The sequence below is a fragment of the Phocoena sinus genome, chromosome 8, assembly GCF_008692025.1.
Source record: "Phocoena sinus isolate mPhoSin1 chromosome 8, mPhoSin1.pri, whole genome shotgun sequence".
Lineage (NCBI taxonomy): Eukaryota > Metazoa > Chordata > Mammalia > Artiodactyla > Phocoenidae > Phocoena > Phocoena sinus.
The window spans coordinates 57,219,759-57,237,198 of NC_045770.1; the positions used below are offsets into that span (position 1 = coordinate 57,219,759).

The window sequence follows — 17,440 nt, forward strand, 5'->3', positions numbered from 1 at the left end:
TGTTGGATGGAGTGTGACCCTGAGGCAGAGCAAGGCTGGAAGGAAGGAAGGAAGGAAGGGAGTGGCTTCTGGAAGGGTCCTAGCAGGAGAGGGTGAATCAGGACAGGCCTGGGGAGTCTGGAGAGTTGAGGGTGGTGAGCTGGGCTAAACCACACATGGGGGTGTCCCCGGAGGGCAGAGATCCCAGGGCCATAACATAGGGTCGCTCCTTTCCCACGGTCACCACTGACTCCCTGAGGCCACCCTCCTCTAGTGGAGACCTGGGGGTGTGGGGACCCATCTTGCCCTGCCCGCTGAGGTCTGGCCCTTCCTGGGGGTTTGACCCACCTCTGCAGCACCGCTGCCCGCCACTCCAGCCCAAACGCTGTCTCACCCGCCCCTTCATATGCTACCATCTCCCCTTGGAGTGTTTGCTCTCTTCTTCCCTGGCTCAAATCCTACCTGCTTTCAAGACCTAATTAAAGCATCACTTCCTGCAGGGTCTTCCCTGGTACCCACTCCCCTCCTCTCCCCCGCCAACTGCCCTCTCCTCTCTGGCTCAGGAGTGAGACAAAGGGAATCCACGTGAGAGCAGGAAGAGCCGCTCCGCACAGCACTGCTGGGACTCAGGCCCCTGGAGGGAAGCAGGGGTTCAAAGCCAGACTCGGAAGCCAGGGCTCTGAGTTCCTGCTCCCTGAGAGCAGACCTCGCCTTTCTCAGGCACTGGGCTCTGCCTGTACCTGGCGGCTGAGTGGCCAGGAAAGGGACCGATGGCCGCTCCCCACACCGCACCCCATCCTGCCGGGTCTTGCCCACCAGCAAGCCCTGTGAACCGACTTCCCTGTGTCGCCTTGCAGGTTGAGGGAAGGAGCCAACCGGGAGATCCTGGGCATCATTGTTTCCTACAAAGTGAAGGTGAAGCTGGTGGTGTCTCGGGGAGGGTAAGTGCTACAGCCCAGCCCAGACCCAGACCCCGAAGTGCAGCAGGGAGGTCCCTGATGGCCACACCCGCTGCCCCATTCTGCCTGTTTGCTGGACCTTTTAGCTGAATCCTCTTCCTTCCCCTTTCCCTCTTCTACTTCAGAGGCCTTTGGCCCCTCTCTTGCCCCTCCCCTCTTTCTCTGCTCCCCCCTTCTCCTCTTCTTCCTCTTTTTCCTCCTCCTCTTCCCCATCGCTAGTCTGGGCACGTGGGAGGTGGGGGGAAGCTTCCTCAGAGTCTGTGCTGTGGGGTCTACAAGGGGTGCCATGTCTGTCATCACACCTCAGGGCACAGCACCCACCCCGACTCATACCCAGGCTGATCTGCTGGGGAAATGGCTCAAGGAGCTCAGAATTCCAGAGTTGGATTGGGGATGCTCCGACTCTCCTATTTTACAGATGGGGAAACAGAGGCCCAGACACACATTTCCTGAAATCTCCTTCCTTAATCTCAGGTCACGGACTGGGTGCTGGGGTCATGGCGGTAGACCAAACGTATTCCCTTACCTGGAGCATTGTCTGGTGGAAGCTCAGAAAGAACTCCCACTTTTCTCCATATGTTGGGCCTACATGTTGTTATAAACCTAGAATTAGGATTTCTAATTTGTCAGAGGGATTTGTTTTAATTCATAAATTTCTATGAAAAGATTGGAAAGCTAATAGCATTAGACATCGAGTCTCCTTTATTCTTAGAATAATGCCTTGTGCAGGTGACAGTGTGTAATATGGACCATATATTATAGGACACTCAGAATCACAAATCTCAAATCCCGTGTCCTGTGACTCTTGCAGGACCCACAGTCTGCCTCAGGCTCCTTCTTGAGGAACCCTTGGGGAATCCTAAAGTGCTTCCTTCTGCCATTGGATAGCCCCAGCCTCCCCAGGGCAGGCAGCACAGGGGTTAACTTTTATGTCTCCTTTACAGATAATGACCCTGGGGCTCCCCTCACAGGGAGTTTGGCTTAGCCGGGCCTGGGTTCCAGTTCCCCACGCAGGGCTCACACTTCCGTATGTCCCTGAACGAGCAGTTACAACTGGGGTGGGTAGAGTGTGTCCCAGGATCTAATCTACCCCAAAGGGGAACAGAGGTGGTAAATGAACGTGCTTTCTGTTTTCTTCCTCTCTGAACTCTCTCCTGACCACTTCTCCCGCCTCCTCTGACCCACCCACAGCCTGTTGGGAGATCTTGCATCCAGGTAAAGTCCCTTCCTTCAACCTGATCCACTCACCTGCCTGAAGGGCCCAGAGACCATTGTCCTGATTGTCCAGAATCACGGGCACTGGGTTGGAAGGAATCTTAGCGGTCACTTTTGATTGCCAGGCTCAGGCCTGTGCCGGGACTAGGACCCTCTCCAGAGGGACTGGGGAGGTGCAGTTTCTCCTTTCAAACCTCGCCCTGCTCTTCCACCCTACCCAAGTGACAAGGACCTTTGCAGACAGCAAAGTTGGCTCCACTTATCTGGGGAGTGGCCCCCAATCAGTCTGTTTTACAGGATGTTTTGGAGAAATGCAGGCTTTGTGTCTTTCAAACTTCTACACTAATGAGAACTAACTAATGAGGCTGAGTGTTGTCAAGGAGAGGTCCTGAGACCTGCCTTTGTAGACAAGGCTTCTTGGAGCCAGCTGGATCCACGTGCATTCCAAAAATACCTGTGCCCCAAACCCAGTGCTTTGCTTCCTCCTGTCACAAGGTGCCACTATTGCTCATCCAAGAAAACTGAGTCCATTTGGAGAGGTGAAATTCAATTCAATGTAATTCAGTAAGAATTTCCTGAACCCATACTTGAGCCCAGCCTTGTGAGGGGGACTGAGCTCCCAGAGAGGAATCAGATACACCCCCTGCCCTTGACTGCTCATAGCCTGGTGGAAGGTTAAGGTCCAGATTCTTCCATCTTTATTCTGGATGGCTTTAGTGAAGGTTGGCAGTCTTAATCTTCCACCAGCTTCCATTCTTTTTTTTTTTTTTTTTTTTTTTTTTTTTTTTTTTGCAGTACGTGGGCCTCTCACTGTTGTGGCCTCTCCCGTTGCAGAGCACAGGCTCCGTACACGCAGGCTCAGCGGCCATGGCTCACGGGCCCAGCCGCTCCGCGGCATGTGGGATCTTCCCGGACCGGGGCACGAACCCGTGTCCCCTGCATCGGCAGGCGGACTCTCAACCACTGCGCCACCAGGGAAGCCCCCACCAGCTTCCATTCTGATAGCTCACTTTTCCAAGTGAACCTGGAGAAGCAATCCCCTTTGGAAGCAAAAAGCAAAAAAAAAAAAAAAAAAAAGCCAAATTGTTTCAGTAGCCTTATGAGACCCCCATGTTCCTATTGAGGGGAAGCAATAATTCTGGCAGGCACAAGCTTCACAGTTTAACCAAGCCTTTTACCTACATCACCTCCTGGAAATGGCTCTAGAAGGTAGGTATAGTTAGCCCCGTTTTCCAGATAAGCTCAGTGAGACTTAAAGATGAGAAGTGTTGGGGCTTCTCTGGTGGCGCAGTGGTTGAGAGTCCGCCTGCCGATGCAGGGGACACGGGTTTGTGTCCCGGTCTGGGAAGATCCCACATGCCGCAGAGCGGCTGGGCCCGTGAGCCATGGCCGCTGAGCCTGCGCGTCCGGAGCCTGTGCTCTGCAACGGGAGAGGCCACAACAGTGAGAGGCCCGCGTACCAAAAAAAAAAAAAAAAAGATGTGAAGTGTTCCTCAGTGAGTGGTGGGGCTGGTGGAACAGCCCTTTCTGGTTGTGTAGTTTATACCCCTGACCCCTCCGTCCCCTGCCCCATCCTCCTCTCAACCGGCCCCTGGCAGCAAAGTCAGTAAGATGATGTGCCTGTAGGCGTTCACAGTTGACAGGGCCTTGTAGGGTGATACCACCTAAGTGGAGTGGAGGAGCTTTCAGGGCTGCTTTTGTCTGGAGTGGAGAAAGAGGGTGGGTGGAATCACCTTCTCAATTCTGAGATGTTATCACACAGGGTTAAGGGTGTGAATTAGGGAGTCAGAATCCTCAGTCTGTAACTTTCTTTTTTTTTAAAAAAAAAATTTCTTTCTTTCTTTAATTAATTAATTTAATTTTTGGCTGCGTTGGGTCTTTGTTGCTGCGCGCGGGCTTTTCTCTAGTTGCGGTGAGCGGGGGCCACTCTTCGTTGCAGTGCGCGGGCTTCTCATTGGCTGGCTTCTCTTTTTGCAGAGCATGGGCTCTAGGTGCGTGGGCTTCAGTAGTTGTGGCACTCGGGATCAGTAGTTGTGGCTCACGGGCTCTAGAGCACAGGCTCAGTAGTTGTGGCGCACGGGCTTAGTTGCTCCGCGGCATGTGGGATCTTCCCGGACCAGGGCTTGAACCGTGTCCCCTGCATTGGCAGGTGGACTCTTAACCACTGTGCCACCAGGGAAGCCCTGTCACTTTCTTTTAATAGCTGTACGGCCTTGGATATGCTGCGTTCTCTCTTTGGTCTCAATTTCCCAGCCTGTACATTGTTGTTGTGAAGGTTAAATGAGTGACTCTAGACTACTCCTTGGCGGAATGCCCTGGCAGTCCAGTGGTTAGGACTCTGCGCTTCCACTGCAGGGAGCACAGGTTCGATCCCTGGTCAAGGAACTAAGATCCTGCAAGCTGAGCAGCAAGGCGGAAAAAAAAAAAAGTAGACTCCTCCTTGGCACAGAGTCAGTACCATGAGTTTCTGCTCTTGTTATTATTCTGTCCATCAGGGCTAAGGGGAGAGAAGGCCCAGTCAGAAACGTTAGCCAGTAGCAGCACGGCTCCCATCCTTCCATCCCCACACGGCTTCAAGGCTCTGTGCACAATGTAGACGGTGCTGGGGCCTGGGTCCCATCTAGCTTGAATTTGATTAAGCTGACCTCAGCAGTGCATCATCTAGATTGCAGGGGGCTAGGGCCACCTGAGCACTTTCACAGGAGCCCCCTGGAGATGTTGGGAGATAAGACAGAGTGAGGGTGGGAGGAGTTCCAACCAGGAAGTTGGGAAGGGCAGTGTCAGGGGAGGCTGGGCTGGCTGTGGCCATTTGAGGCCAGCAGGGACTCAGGGCACCTCTGGAGCCACTCAGTGAGCAAGATGCACACTCACTGCCCTGGGCAACCCTTTTCCCACCCCTGTGCCTCCTCCCAGCTCGTGGGAATCCAGGGATCCTTCTCAGGAAAGGGGAAGTTTCCATGTTTTTTGGAGCCAGGAGAAGAAATCTCCCAGTTCAACTCCCAGATAGACTGATGCTCAGAGAGTGGTGGAACCGGGTCTTGGGGCCAGATTTCCTGCCTCTTGGCCCAGAGCTACCGTAAAACCCTCCCCAGTCCTCACAGTGACAGGCCACTGAGACTCACAGCCTGGGACTGGATTCAAGGCTCAACTGGTCTGGGTCTCTTTCAGTGACGTGGCTGTGGAGCTGCCCTTCACCCTAATGCACCCCAAGCCCAAAGAGGAACCCCCGCATCGGGAAGGTGAGCAGAATCTGTGGGTCACTGGGATGGGGTTTCCCTATCACCCCACCTACTTCTGGGTCAGCCTTCAGCCCAGGGTCACGCCTTTTCCCCAGCTCACGGGATCTTTTGTGAGGCCCACACTCCTATTTGCATCTGACTCCTCAGGAGATAGAGAGGTCTGGCTCTGTTCTCTCTGGGCTGGGGTTGGTGGTGGGAGCTGCACAGGCCATGCTTGGAGCCCTTGTCTGGCATCCAGTCATAGCAGAAGGGGCTGCATGGAAAAGATGATCCCTGGACACACCATCCCCATGATTTTTCCAAGTGATACCAGATTAAACCTAAGACTGTTTCGGTTGAAAGAAACATTGTAGTATGTACCACAAAGAAAGAAAAGTGTTCCCACAATTAAACTTTGAAATGCCATTGATTGTAAACATACCCCAAGTTCAGAAATGTGAAAATGTGAATAAATGGTTGTATTAGAGTTAGTGACAGTCCTGCATGCGACAACTGAATCTAAGTCGTGCTGGAGAAGTGCCAAAAGGAGCAGGGTCCAGAGATTTTTCTGTTCTCCTGGGCCTGCTGTGGGCCTCCCTGGCCCTCCCTGGGCCCTCCTCCCTGCATTTAAGGTTATTCGAGGTGTTACCAAGACCAGGGACCAGCCCCCCCTTCTCCACTCCCCTTCCTCCTTTCCCTCCCCATCTTAGCTTAGTTGTCCCAGGGTGGGGACCTGTGCCCACCTGCCCACTTGCCCACTCACCAATAACCCATGGGCGCTCGTCTGCCCTGTGTTTAGTTCCAGAGAACGAGGCTCCAGTAGATACCAATCTCATAGAACTTGACACCACGTAAGCCAAACCCTGCCTGCAGACATATTGGGGGGGCGGGGCGGGCCTTGGGAGGTGGGTGGGGCTACCTGGTTATTTGCATTTATGCTAATTAACCCCTGAGGAGCAGCTGGTCTAACCCGTCTGCTGAGAGCTGCCTCTGCTCGCCTCTTCAGCAACCCGCTTGCCTGCATGTGACTTGAAGGACCCTCGGTGCCTGTTCCTCTTCCTCCTGCCTTGGTGGGGTCTGTCTTCCTCCCTCGTCCTTGCACGTCCGTCAGTCCGTTCGTCCATCCACAGCACCTGCTCGGCTGTCACAGGGCTGGTTTGTGGCCCTGGGCTGGGGCTCTCTTGCCTGGCCTTCACCCAACCAGTGGAATCAGGCCGTAGGGAGGGGAAGTTCCTGGGGATCTTGTTGCTTCTGACTCCCGAGGACCAATGTGGATTCCCCTGCGGTCGAAGGCTGTCGTGTCACCAGTGGCCAGAGGGGGAGGACCTGGGCGAACATCAGGAAATACCTCCAGGGCCAAGCAGATTTCTCGCTCCAGCTCCAAATCTACACTTCCTTTGTCCCCCAGGAGATATTTGGGATATGGGGTTTTAAGTCACCCCATGAAGACACCCCATGCGGCTGGCTGAATTCTGTGGGGCTGGGGCCTTCGGTGGGCCTATGTGGACATGTCTTATAGTAGAAGGGAACTTACTGTCCTTAGAAGCAGCCCTTAGCCCTGAAACCCCCTCAGGCACCCTCTTTTCCCACCCACATTTTCTCTGCCCCCCTATTTAGATTGGCCTACCCCCCTCCCTGCCCCCCACAGACCCTGTCTTATCCAAGATCCCTCAGGGTAGAGTGTGAGCTGACACTTCCCTGGAGAAAAGGGGTTTTCTCTTCCAAGCCAGGCCCACTGCTTCCTGTGCAGGAAACAGGAGTGCTTTCTTCGGGTGGTTGAATGGGGTTCCTTGGGCCTGTTCTTGGGGGATTCAGAATAGAATATGCTGTGAAACTACTGGTGGCCTGGCCTCTTTGTGGGAATAACTTCCTCCTCTGGCCCTAACCCAGCCACACTGACCCCCCCCTCCCAATTTTATGTGTCCCTTGACCCCAACTCCTCAAGAACCAGGTCAATTTCCAGCCCTAAGGCAAACTCATGCCTCCCTCTGGTATTTCCACAACTGGCTGGTCCCACTGTCATTGATGGGCATCCAGATGTGCCAGCCTGGCAGGCCTTTCTATCCGAGGCCAGTCCCAGAGGCCAGCCTCTGGGTCCCACCTGGCTGTGCAGGCTCTCCAGCCCCTGGATAAGCCTACTCTCCCTGCCCTGCAAACACACCCATTTTCCTTGTCTTTCCCACCAGCGACGACGACATTGTGTTTGAGGACTTTGCTCGCCAGAGACTGAAAGGCATGAAGGATGACAAAGAGGAAGAGGAAGACGGTACCGGCTCTCCACAGCCCAACGACAGATAGACTGGGGCCGGCCCTCCCTCCGGGCAGCTCCAGGTCCGCGCTCACGCACTAAGATGCTTGTTTGTCTTCTTCCTGCCCTGGTTCCCCCTCCCCTTTGTTCTTCCAGCTTCTACCGGGGGGCCCCAGTGGTCTTTCAGGTCACGGTGGTGAACCTCTGGCCTCAGGATTGGCCCTGTCACGATGCCGACAGGGCCACGTGCACCACCCTCACCACTCTCACTGCAGTCACCTCTCCATCCCCCCCTCTTTTCCTGTTGACCCCCAGAAAGGCCAACATGGCTCTGGTCTTGGAATTTGACTTGGGATGGGGAGTAGAAAGGGGAAGATGGGGCGCGAGGGCTTGGAGGGGCGGGGATGGGGGCTCAAGACACGTGAGAGGATGTCCACCGTCCCAGGTGATTAACACAGTTCTGGCAGCTAAAACATGACCGAATCGAAGGCCAACCTCTGGCTGGGAGGGGCAGACTGGTGGATAGATTCTCCATGCAGTTCTTTTCGCAGTTTGGACCCACCAAACACCTCTCCCCTTCCTCCCCCATCTCCCCCCCCATGTCCCTCTGTGACTGACAGTGACATTGGTGAAGGTTTGTGGACCCCAGGTATGGAACAAAGTAGCTGGACTGACTTTCTTACCAGCAGTTACCTAGTCTAAGGCAAATTGTGTGAAGTAGCCCAAGTCTATTTCAGTATCGTCAGGATGTAATATCCTAACTGCCTTGTATCTTGTGTGTGTGTGTCCTATCTACAAATATGCACAGAGAAAGAGAGAGAGGAGAGAGGGGTCTTCAGAAAGCACCAAGGTCCCGAAGAGGTTTCCTGAAGGGTGACTCTGAGAGATGGGGGCCGGGTGGGAGGGTGAGAGTCTGCCCAGCTCCCTTCCTTTGTAGACCTAAGAGTGATCAGTGACCCCGAAGTGATTACTGGTGTGGGAAGTGAGGGCCACCGGTGTCCTCCTGCCCTTGCAGTTCTCCAGGGCCGGGCTGGGCTGCCCCTGCAGGCTAGGAGAGAGCACCTGAGGTCACTGTGCCCACAGTCAAAGAGGATCCTTCCCCAGAAGGTGGCAGGGTCCATCAGGATGCCCTCACCTAAAAGGAAGAGGGGGGGGACTCCTTTGTTTCCTTGGGGAGTTGATGACCACCCCAGTAGTTCCCAGTGTCATGGGTACCCAGTACCCATTGGCTAGTGTTGGTGTGATTGGGACATGGGGCATTTCCAGGGCAACAGGGCAGGCAGACAATGAGGCAGAAAGTGTTAAAAGGTATCTGTTTTTGTCTGACCTTTACTGCTCACTTACTGTGTGACCTTGGGCAAGTTCCTTTCCATCTCTGGGCCTCAGTTCTTCACCTAGAAAACCAAGGGATTTGACCAGATGATCACAAAGGGCCCTCCCAGCTCTGCCTCCAAGAATTCGTGAACATTAGAGCTTCTGGTCTGGTGGGTGGAGCCAGAGCCACTGACTCTGATCTGTCTGCAACCAGCGAGGATTCATTGGACCCCAGAGGTGGCAGGGCCATGGAGAGCACCTAGCACCACCACCCCACACCCACTCCAGGCCTGAGAAAGGCCCTTCTTGGGCTCCTGAGGGGTTGTGTGATGTCAAGCTGTGGCCATAGCCAGCATGAGCTGCTTGGCCCTAAGGCCCGGGTGTTACAGAAGGACAGAGCTTGTATGAGGTGGGTGGGGGAAGAGCTTGTGATAAGCCCTCCAGTACTTCACACCCCCCTTTGGATGTCCTGAAGTTTACCTTATACCTAAGCAAATATATTGATTCACAGGGCAAGGGGATCTCTTGCTCCTTTCTATCCCTGTCCCATACTGTCCCATACTTGTGAAAAGGGAGACGGCAAAATTTTATTGTACAAGTTGCAGCTCAACGCTTTTCAGTCCAGTCCCTCCTGGGGTGGACCGAGCAACCATGTTCCATGGTGAAATTACCCAGTTCACGTGCCTGGCACTGTACCCCAGCCCTTCCCTTCTGAATCTCATGAAGACTCAACCCTAGGGACCCCTACTCCAAGTCAGAACCAAGTCAGCTTGGGGCAGCCACACACCCATGGCCAGTTCTGCGGTCCCAGCTGCACCCAGCCCCTCCCAGAACCTGCTGGGCAGTCTGTACCTCATTTGGGCAGCTGGAGAGTTAATGAGTTGTTGGAACAATGCATGGCAAGCATATGCTCTTCAGGGTTGTCCTCTGGAACCTTTGGGGCTGGTATAAGACCCTTTAGGATTTGGGGTGATCACTTGCCTACAAAGAGACCTCTTCCCCCATCCCTAACCCGGTCACACAAAAGCTTTTTCAGGCTGGTTTCTTGACCTCCTTCCGCCTCAAAATCACACTCACCATATTGGGTTTATCCCAGTGTTGAACTGAAATTTCTCTAGCTGCAAGAAGCATCATGGGCCCATTTAGCCTTTTATTTACTCTTTGGGCCCAGGGTTGCAGAAGGGCAGTGGTCAAGTTCATTTGAATTTGGCTTAACCATCCTTGGTTGACAACTTCTCCACTTGGCGCTGAGCACTGGAGACACAGAGTTGGGTCACTCCCAGCCCCTGTGCTCAGGAAGCTCATGGTCAAGGGAAAGTTTTACGGGAAGTAGCGAGGGGGCCATTGCATTCAGGGTTCCATGATCGCTGCTAGTCTGTATGGTGCCTTGATGTGAATTAGAAATGGTGTCCCTTCCAGGTGGATTCCACCCACATTGGAATGCACAGCTTCTTGAGTGGTCACAGGCTGGAGTTTAGCCCCACTTGCCCCTGGGCTGGGCGCCCTCCTGCACAGACATGCACTGCAGCCCAGTGGGATGCTCAGGCTTCTTCCTGAGAGAAAGAACATACAGATCATCTTGCCAAGTTTCTGGTTGGTTCCAGACCCCGCTTCTCCTGCAGTCCCTAAGCATGACTGAGTTCTTCTCTGCAGGGCCCCTCTCCATCTGGAGTCAGCCTGTCCAGGGGAACCCTTGGAGTGAAACTGGGGGTGGGGGAGCCCCACTGGGCTCCAGGCACCAGCCCACAGTACTGGCTCTCTCTGTCCACACATTTGGAGCCTGTGCTGACCATGCCTCTCCACACTGAGACTTTGCAGTGGGCCATGCGGGTGGCATGTAGATAGCAGTCTGGGCAGGAAGGGAGAGCATGACTCGGGGTGAAAGTCTGCAGGCAGACGGCCAGCTGGACTTCCTCAGCCTTCCAACCTAGAGAAGAGTTCAGTCCCCGTGAAGATAAGGACAGAGTTCTTTGGCTGGACTCCACGGGCCTTCTCAGTCTCAGAGCCCAGACAAACTGAGAGTGGGCTCACTTGGGGTCTTGGTTCAGCTGGGGGAGTTGCTGACAAGCTGGTCCCACGTGGTGCCGTGAAGAGCACCCTGGCCTGCGAGTCCACGATGCCTCTCCGTGTTGGCTGTTACCACCCAGCTGAGGAGCTTGAGCAACTCATTCAACCTCTTGGGATTGGTTTCCCTAACTGTAAAATGAGACAGCCATCCCTTTCCCGCCCAACTCGAGGAACTTGTGAGGCCCAGAGGAGATGCAAGTCAGCTCTGTAAGTTGCACATGGCTGCCCAGGCTGTGGCCCTGCCGCTGCGGGGGGCGAGGGGGGGGGGGGTAGCCCAGGGTCACACAGGAAGTTTGCCGCTGGCTGAGCCTTCCCAGCCATCTTCATCTCTTGCTCCCGTGTCACTTAGGCAGAGGTCAGCCAGGATGAGACGAGGCCAGTTTGGCTTTGGTGACCCAGCCGAGAGGGAAATTCAGATACTATTCAGGAATGCTGTGTCTCTGGGCAGTGGTCCCACCAACCAAGACAGACAGACTGGACTGGATTGTGTCAGTGATTGGGGCGGGGGGGGCGGGCAGGGGCACACCTTGGTGTCAGAGGCCAGGAGCGTTGGATCTGATCCCAGGTTAGGGAGAGCCTCGTCCCCCAGGCCCAGGGGTGCTCACCCCCCCACTATCCCACTAGAGAACCCCAAGGGTGAAGTGGAATAGAAATTGCTTGCCCCTTCCCTTCAAAGTGTAAGACCCCCTCCAGGATCAACCAGAGCTGCCAGTTGTCGCTTCTTGGTGACACTTGGGAGGGATTTGCGTCCGGGGAAAACCCAGGCCTCTTACGCTGAGATCTGAGCCCCAGCTGACGCATCCCCGGTCATTTCAGCAGCCCACAAAGGCAGCTTCCCTCCTGCCAGCGACTGGGGGCTGGACATCCTCCACCCATCCCAGAGGAAGGCATTAGGCCCCAATCCTGGACTCTTATAGGGTCTTGTGGACGTAGGCCTATACCTGTTCTGGTTTTTAAAGTCAACAAGGACCAAAACAGACTCCCCCGACTCTCGTGCATAAGCCTGCCTTGGGCCTGGCATTTTGCTTTCCTGGCCCAGGCAGCTCCCTCACTTTTGTTCTCCTTCCAGGACTGGAATGGCCTACCCATGGGGCAGGATCCCCACCTCTACCACTCCCCTGCAGGCTGACTGCACAGTGGCTTCAAAGAGAGGCCCGTTGAAGGGGGAGCATCCTCCCCCCATCACTCTCTCCCAACTCTTCACCCTGAAAGGGAAGTCAAAGCACAGATCCCCAGGACCCATGACCCGTAGACTCTGACACACTGGTTTTCAAACCAGGTGCTGTGGAACCCCTGGTGTGCCACAGAGCTTTGTCAGGGGCTGCTAAGGTGGGAGAATGGGGGTGGAGGCCAAGGATAGGTCTCCAGCCCTCCCCGCCATTCCCACTTCCACCAGAACAACTCTGCTTTTATCTGTCTTGCCTATTGAGGTTTCACCTTTAAACTTTCTTTTGAAGAAAAACTTCTTCAAACCACCATTCTGAGGTTTGATCTTAGACCAGCAAGCCCAGCTTCTATTCTTGCATTTCCTGTTGGAATGACTCTAGCATTCCAATACAAAGTATCGTCCTATTGGAACTTGGGTCACAGACCCAGGCCCAAGCATTTGCTTATTCACACGCATACACACACGCGTGCACACACACACACTTGATGGTTTTGTAGCCCACCCCCACTGAAGCTCCGGCCTGGGTTTCATTTGGGCGGGGGCCTGGTGCTATGAGGATGGGTCTTGGCCCTGAAATTGGCCCAGGCATTGTGGGGGACCACGGAGGAAGCAAAGAGGCCCAGCCCACCCCAGGACTTGTGTCTGTGCCCCAGTGTGACACCCCACTCCCCCAGCCCAGGCCAATGAGATGGCAGATGGACAGCGTGGTGGGAAGAGAAACTAGAGTTAGGTTCCTCTTTATATACAGCCAGCTTTAGTAAAAGAAATGCCAAGGGAGGACTTTATGACAAAAGTCCCTCCTATGAAGGCAGGATTCCTCCAGAGACCCTTTAAGCAGCAAATTTCCCTCGAGCAATTCTAATCGGATTCCATTCCCACATCTGCGGTCAACTAAATGTGTGGGCAACAGGCGGGTGTCTGAAGAGAGGCTGGTTCCCTACCTCCAGTCCCCCAAATTCTCTTCCTGCTGGTCTGCCCCTCTGCCCAGGTCCCTCACTGGGGCTGACTAAGAGGTGGGCACTTCGGGGAGACCTGGACCAGCCCTTGGCACAGCATCCCGCCCGGCCCCCACCCAGGGCATCCAGGTGGAAATGTGAGACTTGGGGCACAGCAAGCCACGTGGCATGGGAGAAAGAGCGCCCAATGCTATTCTGTGTTCAGTGGGAGTGTGCCCTTGGGAACCTGACCTCAGTTTCCCCTTGTGTAAGATGGAGATAGTGCCCGGCTCTGCCCAACTCAAAGGGATTACTGCAAGGGTCATGGGAGAGGTGGGTATGAAGGGCCTGCCCTGGAGATCCAGGAGCACTCGGGGGATGATGGTTGGATGGACCGTCTTCCTGGGACATCTCTGCTCAGTGTTGGGGTCTAGCCGCAGATGCCGGGGTAGGGGGCTGCGTCTTCCTTTCCAGTGGGAGCCGGCACTTAACCTGGTACTGTGTGTGGATCCTGGGTGTGAGGAGTGACAGGTGCTGGAGACTGGTCTCCAGGTCTGTGGCCCTTCTGTTAAGTGATTCTTTTGTGACACCCTTATTCCTGGGCCACCTGCCAGGTTTATCTGTTGTACCTGTGGCATTCCTTATTATGTCAGATAAGTTATTACAGTTTATTCAACTCTAACAGGACAGTTCTAACAGTTCTAATGAAAAAAAGAACCATAAATTGGAGACCATTAAAGGTCTTTTATGACAGATGCTGGCTGTGCTTTTATTTCTGTCTCATAAGCCCATGGCAGGACATAGACCAGCAGAAACTGTCCCTGCTGCCCTTGACTAGCTGGGTCAGGTGGTGGCCCCAACTCCAACCTGGCTGCTCACCCCCTTCTCCTCCCCTCACTGCCATTTACCAGCCTTTGGGCCTGGGGAAGTTGCCAAACCTCTGATCCCTCTCAGACACCACTGGATCCCATGACCCCTGGTTTGCTCCTGGGGTGAAGCCATCCCATCTTCTCCCCACTGACCACTTCAGCTGGAGTCCTGTCCCAGTCCCAGCTCTGGTTCTAACTCAGTCCTCATCTCCTGCTCTGCTGGGTCTCCCCGAAGTCACTTCAGTTTTCCATGACTTACCCACTGCCTGTTCCAAAAGAACACACGGGAGGAGTGGGGATATAGGTGAGGGAGATTCAGAGTCCTAAATGACAGTGTATTGTATTAACACGAAAGGAAGATACTGCTGCATGTAAGATGGCTTTCCTAGAAAATTGGTCATATGTGTGAAACCATTTTGTTTCTTACATTCTTGTAGAATAATGTACAACTTAGATCAGTGCACTGCCCTCCTGGTTGGCCAGAGGGTGGTCTCCTTCCTCTGATGCTCCCAGCCAGAGAAGGGTAATGGGCAGACACCGACATCTGAATCAGGAGACATGAGCTAGATCTTTGATTCTGCCCTCCCACGTGGACCGTATCAGTCCAAGTCCAGATAAACAGAGCCTATGCCAGAATATCAGTAGCAGGAATTTAATCAAAGAAACTGGTTATGAAAATGTTGCAAGGGCAAATGGGATGTAAGGCAACCCAGGTACAATAGGAAATCACTACCATCTGTAGGGTGGAAGGACAAGGGAGAAGAGGTGGTGTTACGGCGCTAAGGACCAGGGAAGCCCAATAGGGCTGTTGAGGGAGAGAGTAGCTGAAGAACCCAGACCATAGAAGAAAAGCCTCTGTTCCTGGGATGCTGCCCAAAGCAAGAAGGTGGAGGAAATACTCTGATTTCTCCTTTCCTTCTGCCCTCCTAATGGCAGACTCGAATTAAAAGTTAATTTTCAAGGAATCTTGGGGAATGTAGTTTGCAATGGTCAATGCCCTGCAATACAGAGCAGGAGAAGGTCAGGGGATTAGATCTGAGACCAAGTAGGCAAGTCACCACCTCTTCCTTAATCTTCTCATCCAAAAAACAGAAATAATCCTATTGGCCTGGATACCACAATTTAGAAGGAGTGCCCTGACACCTAAACAAGGCTCTAAACATGGAAGAGGTCTTTGCGGTTACCTCTTAGCTTTGAGCTTTTCTCCTGTCACTGTCTTCATGGTGTTCTGAGACTTCATTTGTCTTAGCTTTTAAAATTTTCAGCAAATCAAAATAAATTGTGTAGGAGTTTCCAATTCTGGCCAAAACAGAGTAAGTCCACTACAGCCTATCTCTCCTACTGATTACATAAAAACCCTGGAAAAAATACAAAACACAGCTACCTAATGACTCTGAAAATTAAACAAAAGCAGGCAAATGGTCCTGGGAGTAAAAATTTGGAGAAGTAACCTGCATGGGGTAGATTTCCCTTTTATTTCTCCTTTCTCTTGTGGATTTGTGCTGTGATTAGAACCACCCACCACCCAACAGACAAATTGGGTCTGAAACTAAATCAGTTGATAACCTCTTGAAACAACGACAACAACAACTACAAAGTCAACGTTCTATCAAGGATTATAACAGGGGGCGTCCCTGGTAGCGCAGTGGTTGAGAGTCCGCTGGCAGATGCAGGGGACACGGGTTCGTGCCCCGGTCCGGGAGGATCCCACATGCCGCGGAGCGGCTGGGCCCGTGAGCCATGGCCGCTGAGCCTGCGCGTCCGGAGCCTGTGCTCCACAACGGGAGAGGCCACAACAGTGAGAGGCCCACGTAGCGCAAAAAAAGAAAAAAAAAAGGATTATAACAGGACCTAGAGTCTACACAACATAACATTCACAGTGTCCAGGATACAATCTAAAATAACTCAACATACAAAAACCAGAAGAAGAGGATGATCAATGAGGATGCATGATCAGTATACAAAAATCGATTATACTTCTGTAGAGTAACATCAAACAACTGGATCTTGACATTTAAAAGACAATGCCAAATAAAAAGATAATACCACCTACAATAGCACCAAAATGGAAATATACTTAGGTATAAATAGGAAAATATGTGCATAATCTCTATGTACATCTCTAAAGCACAAAATACTGATGAAAGAAATCAAAGAAGACCTAAACAAATTGAGACATGTACTATGTTCATGGACTGGAAGATTCAATGTTGAATATGGATTCAATATGGATTAGAAGATGTCAATTCTCTACAAACTATAGATTCAGTGCAGTCCAAATCAAGATCTCTGCAGAATTTTTTCTTTTCTTTTGTATGTGTAGACAAGCTGATCCTAAACATTATACGGAAAGGTAAAGGAACTAGAATAGCCAAGCAATTTTTTAAAGGAAGAACAACATTGGAGTTGCCTACTAACTGATCTCAAGACTTACTGTGAAGCTACAGTAATGAAGACAGTGTGGTAGTGGTGAAAGAATAGACACCTATATCAATGGAATGAACTCCAGAATCCAGAAATAGACCTGTATATATCAACTGATTTTCCAAAAAGGTGCAAAGGCGATCCAATTTTTCTTCCCAATAAATAGTGCTGGCAAGGGTGTGGAGGAACTGGAACGCACACATGGCTGGTGGGCATACCAAATGGTACAGACACTTTGGAAAACAGTTTGGCAGAGTTTCTTATAAGTTTAAAGATACTATAAGACTTAGAAGTTCCACTCCCAAAATAAATGAAAAGTTATGTCCTCACGAAAACCTGTATGTGAACGTTAATAATGGATGCACTCATAACTCAAAAACTGGAAACAACCCAAATGCTCTTCAACTAGTGTGAATGGATAAACTCTTGTACAGCCATACAATGGAATACTCCTCAGCAATAAAAATGAACCAACTAGTGGTACAACAACAAGGATGAATCTCAAATGCATCATGCTAAGTGAAAGAAGCTAGACTTAAAAGGATAAATACGTATGCATCTATTTATAGGACATTCTGGAAAAGGCAAAACTATGGGGATGGAAAACAGACCACTAGTTGCCAGTGGCTGGAGTTGAGGAAGGGTTGGCTACAGAGGGGCAGCAGGAGGTATTTGGGGGGGTGATGGAACTGTTCCATATCTTGATTGTCAAAATAAACTATGCCAAAAAAGAGTGGGTTTTTACTCTTTGCAAATACGTATCTCAATAAAAAGCAAAAAAAAAAAAAAAAAAAAAAAAAGAAAGAAACTAAACAATCTGTAGCTCACAAACCGCAAACTATTTACTGGGCACGTACCATTTGCTGGGGCTTATGCTGGACCTTGAAGACACAAAGATTAATAAGACAATCCCTTCCTTCAAGGGGTTCACGAATTCACAGGAATGTAAGGCATGATGAAAAAGATTTCGACTTGATGTTGAGGGATATTGGAGATGGGGGCTGACACATACTCATGGTGTGCCATGGGAGCACAAAAGAGGGG

The 17,440-nt window shown here is 52.1% G+C and overlaps 1 protein-coding gene and 1 pseudogene across 2 annotated transcripts in view; both read left to right on the forward strand.

The window, feature by feature from the left end:
- The window catches only part of ARRB1 (arrestin beta 1), a 79,948-nt gene extending 66,092 nt beyond the window's left edge, over positions 1–13,856 (forward strand). The window contains exons 12-16 of one of the 2 annotated variants that reach the window (XM_032639853.1): positions 837–920; positions 2,130–2,153; positions 5,322–5,392; positions 6,171–6,222; positions 7,558–13,856. In XM_032639853.1, the coding sequence (XP_032495744.1) occupies positions 837–920; positions 2,130–2,153; positions 5,322–5,392; positions 6,171–6,222; positions 7,558–7,669 (343 nt within the window). In that variant the 3' untranslated portion in view covers positions 7,670–13,856. The remainder of the gene's footprint in view (positions 1–836; positions 921–2,129; positions 2,154–5,321; positions 5,393–6,170; positions 6,223–7,557) is intronic. The other variant, XM_032639854.1, reaches the window with a different exon arrangement.
- Positions 9,687–17,129, forward strand: LOC116757727 (annotated as a pseudogene).
- Positions 17,130–17,440: the final 311 nt, after the last annotated feature.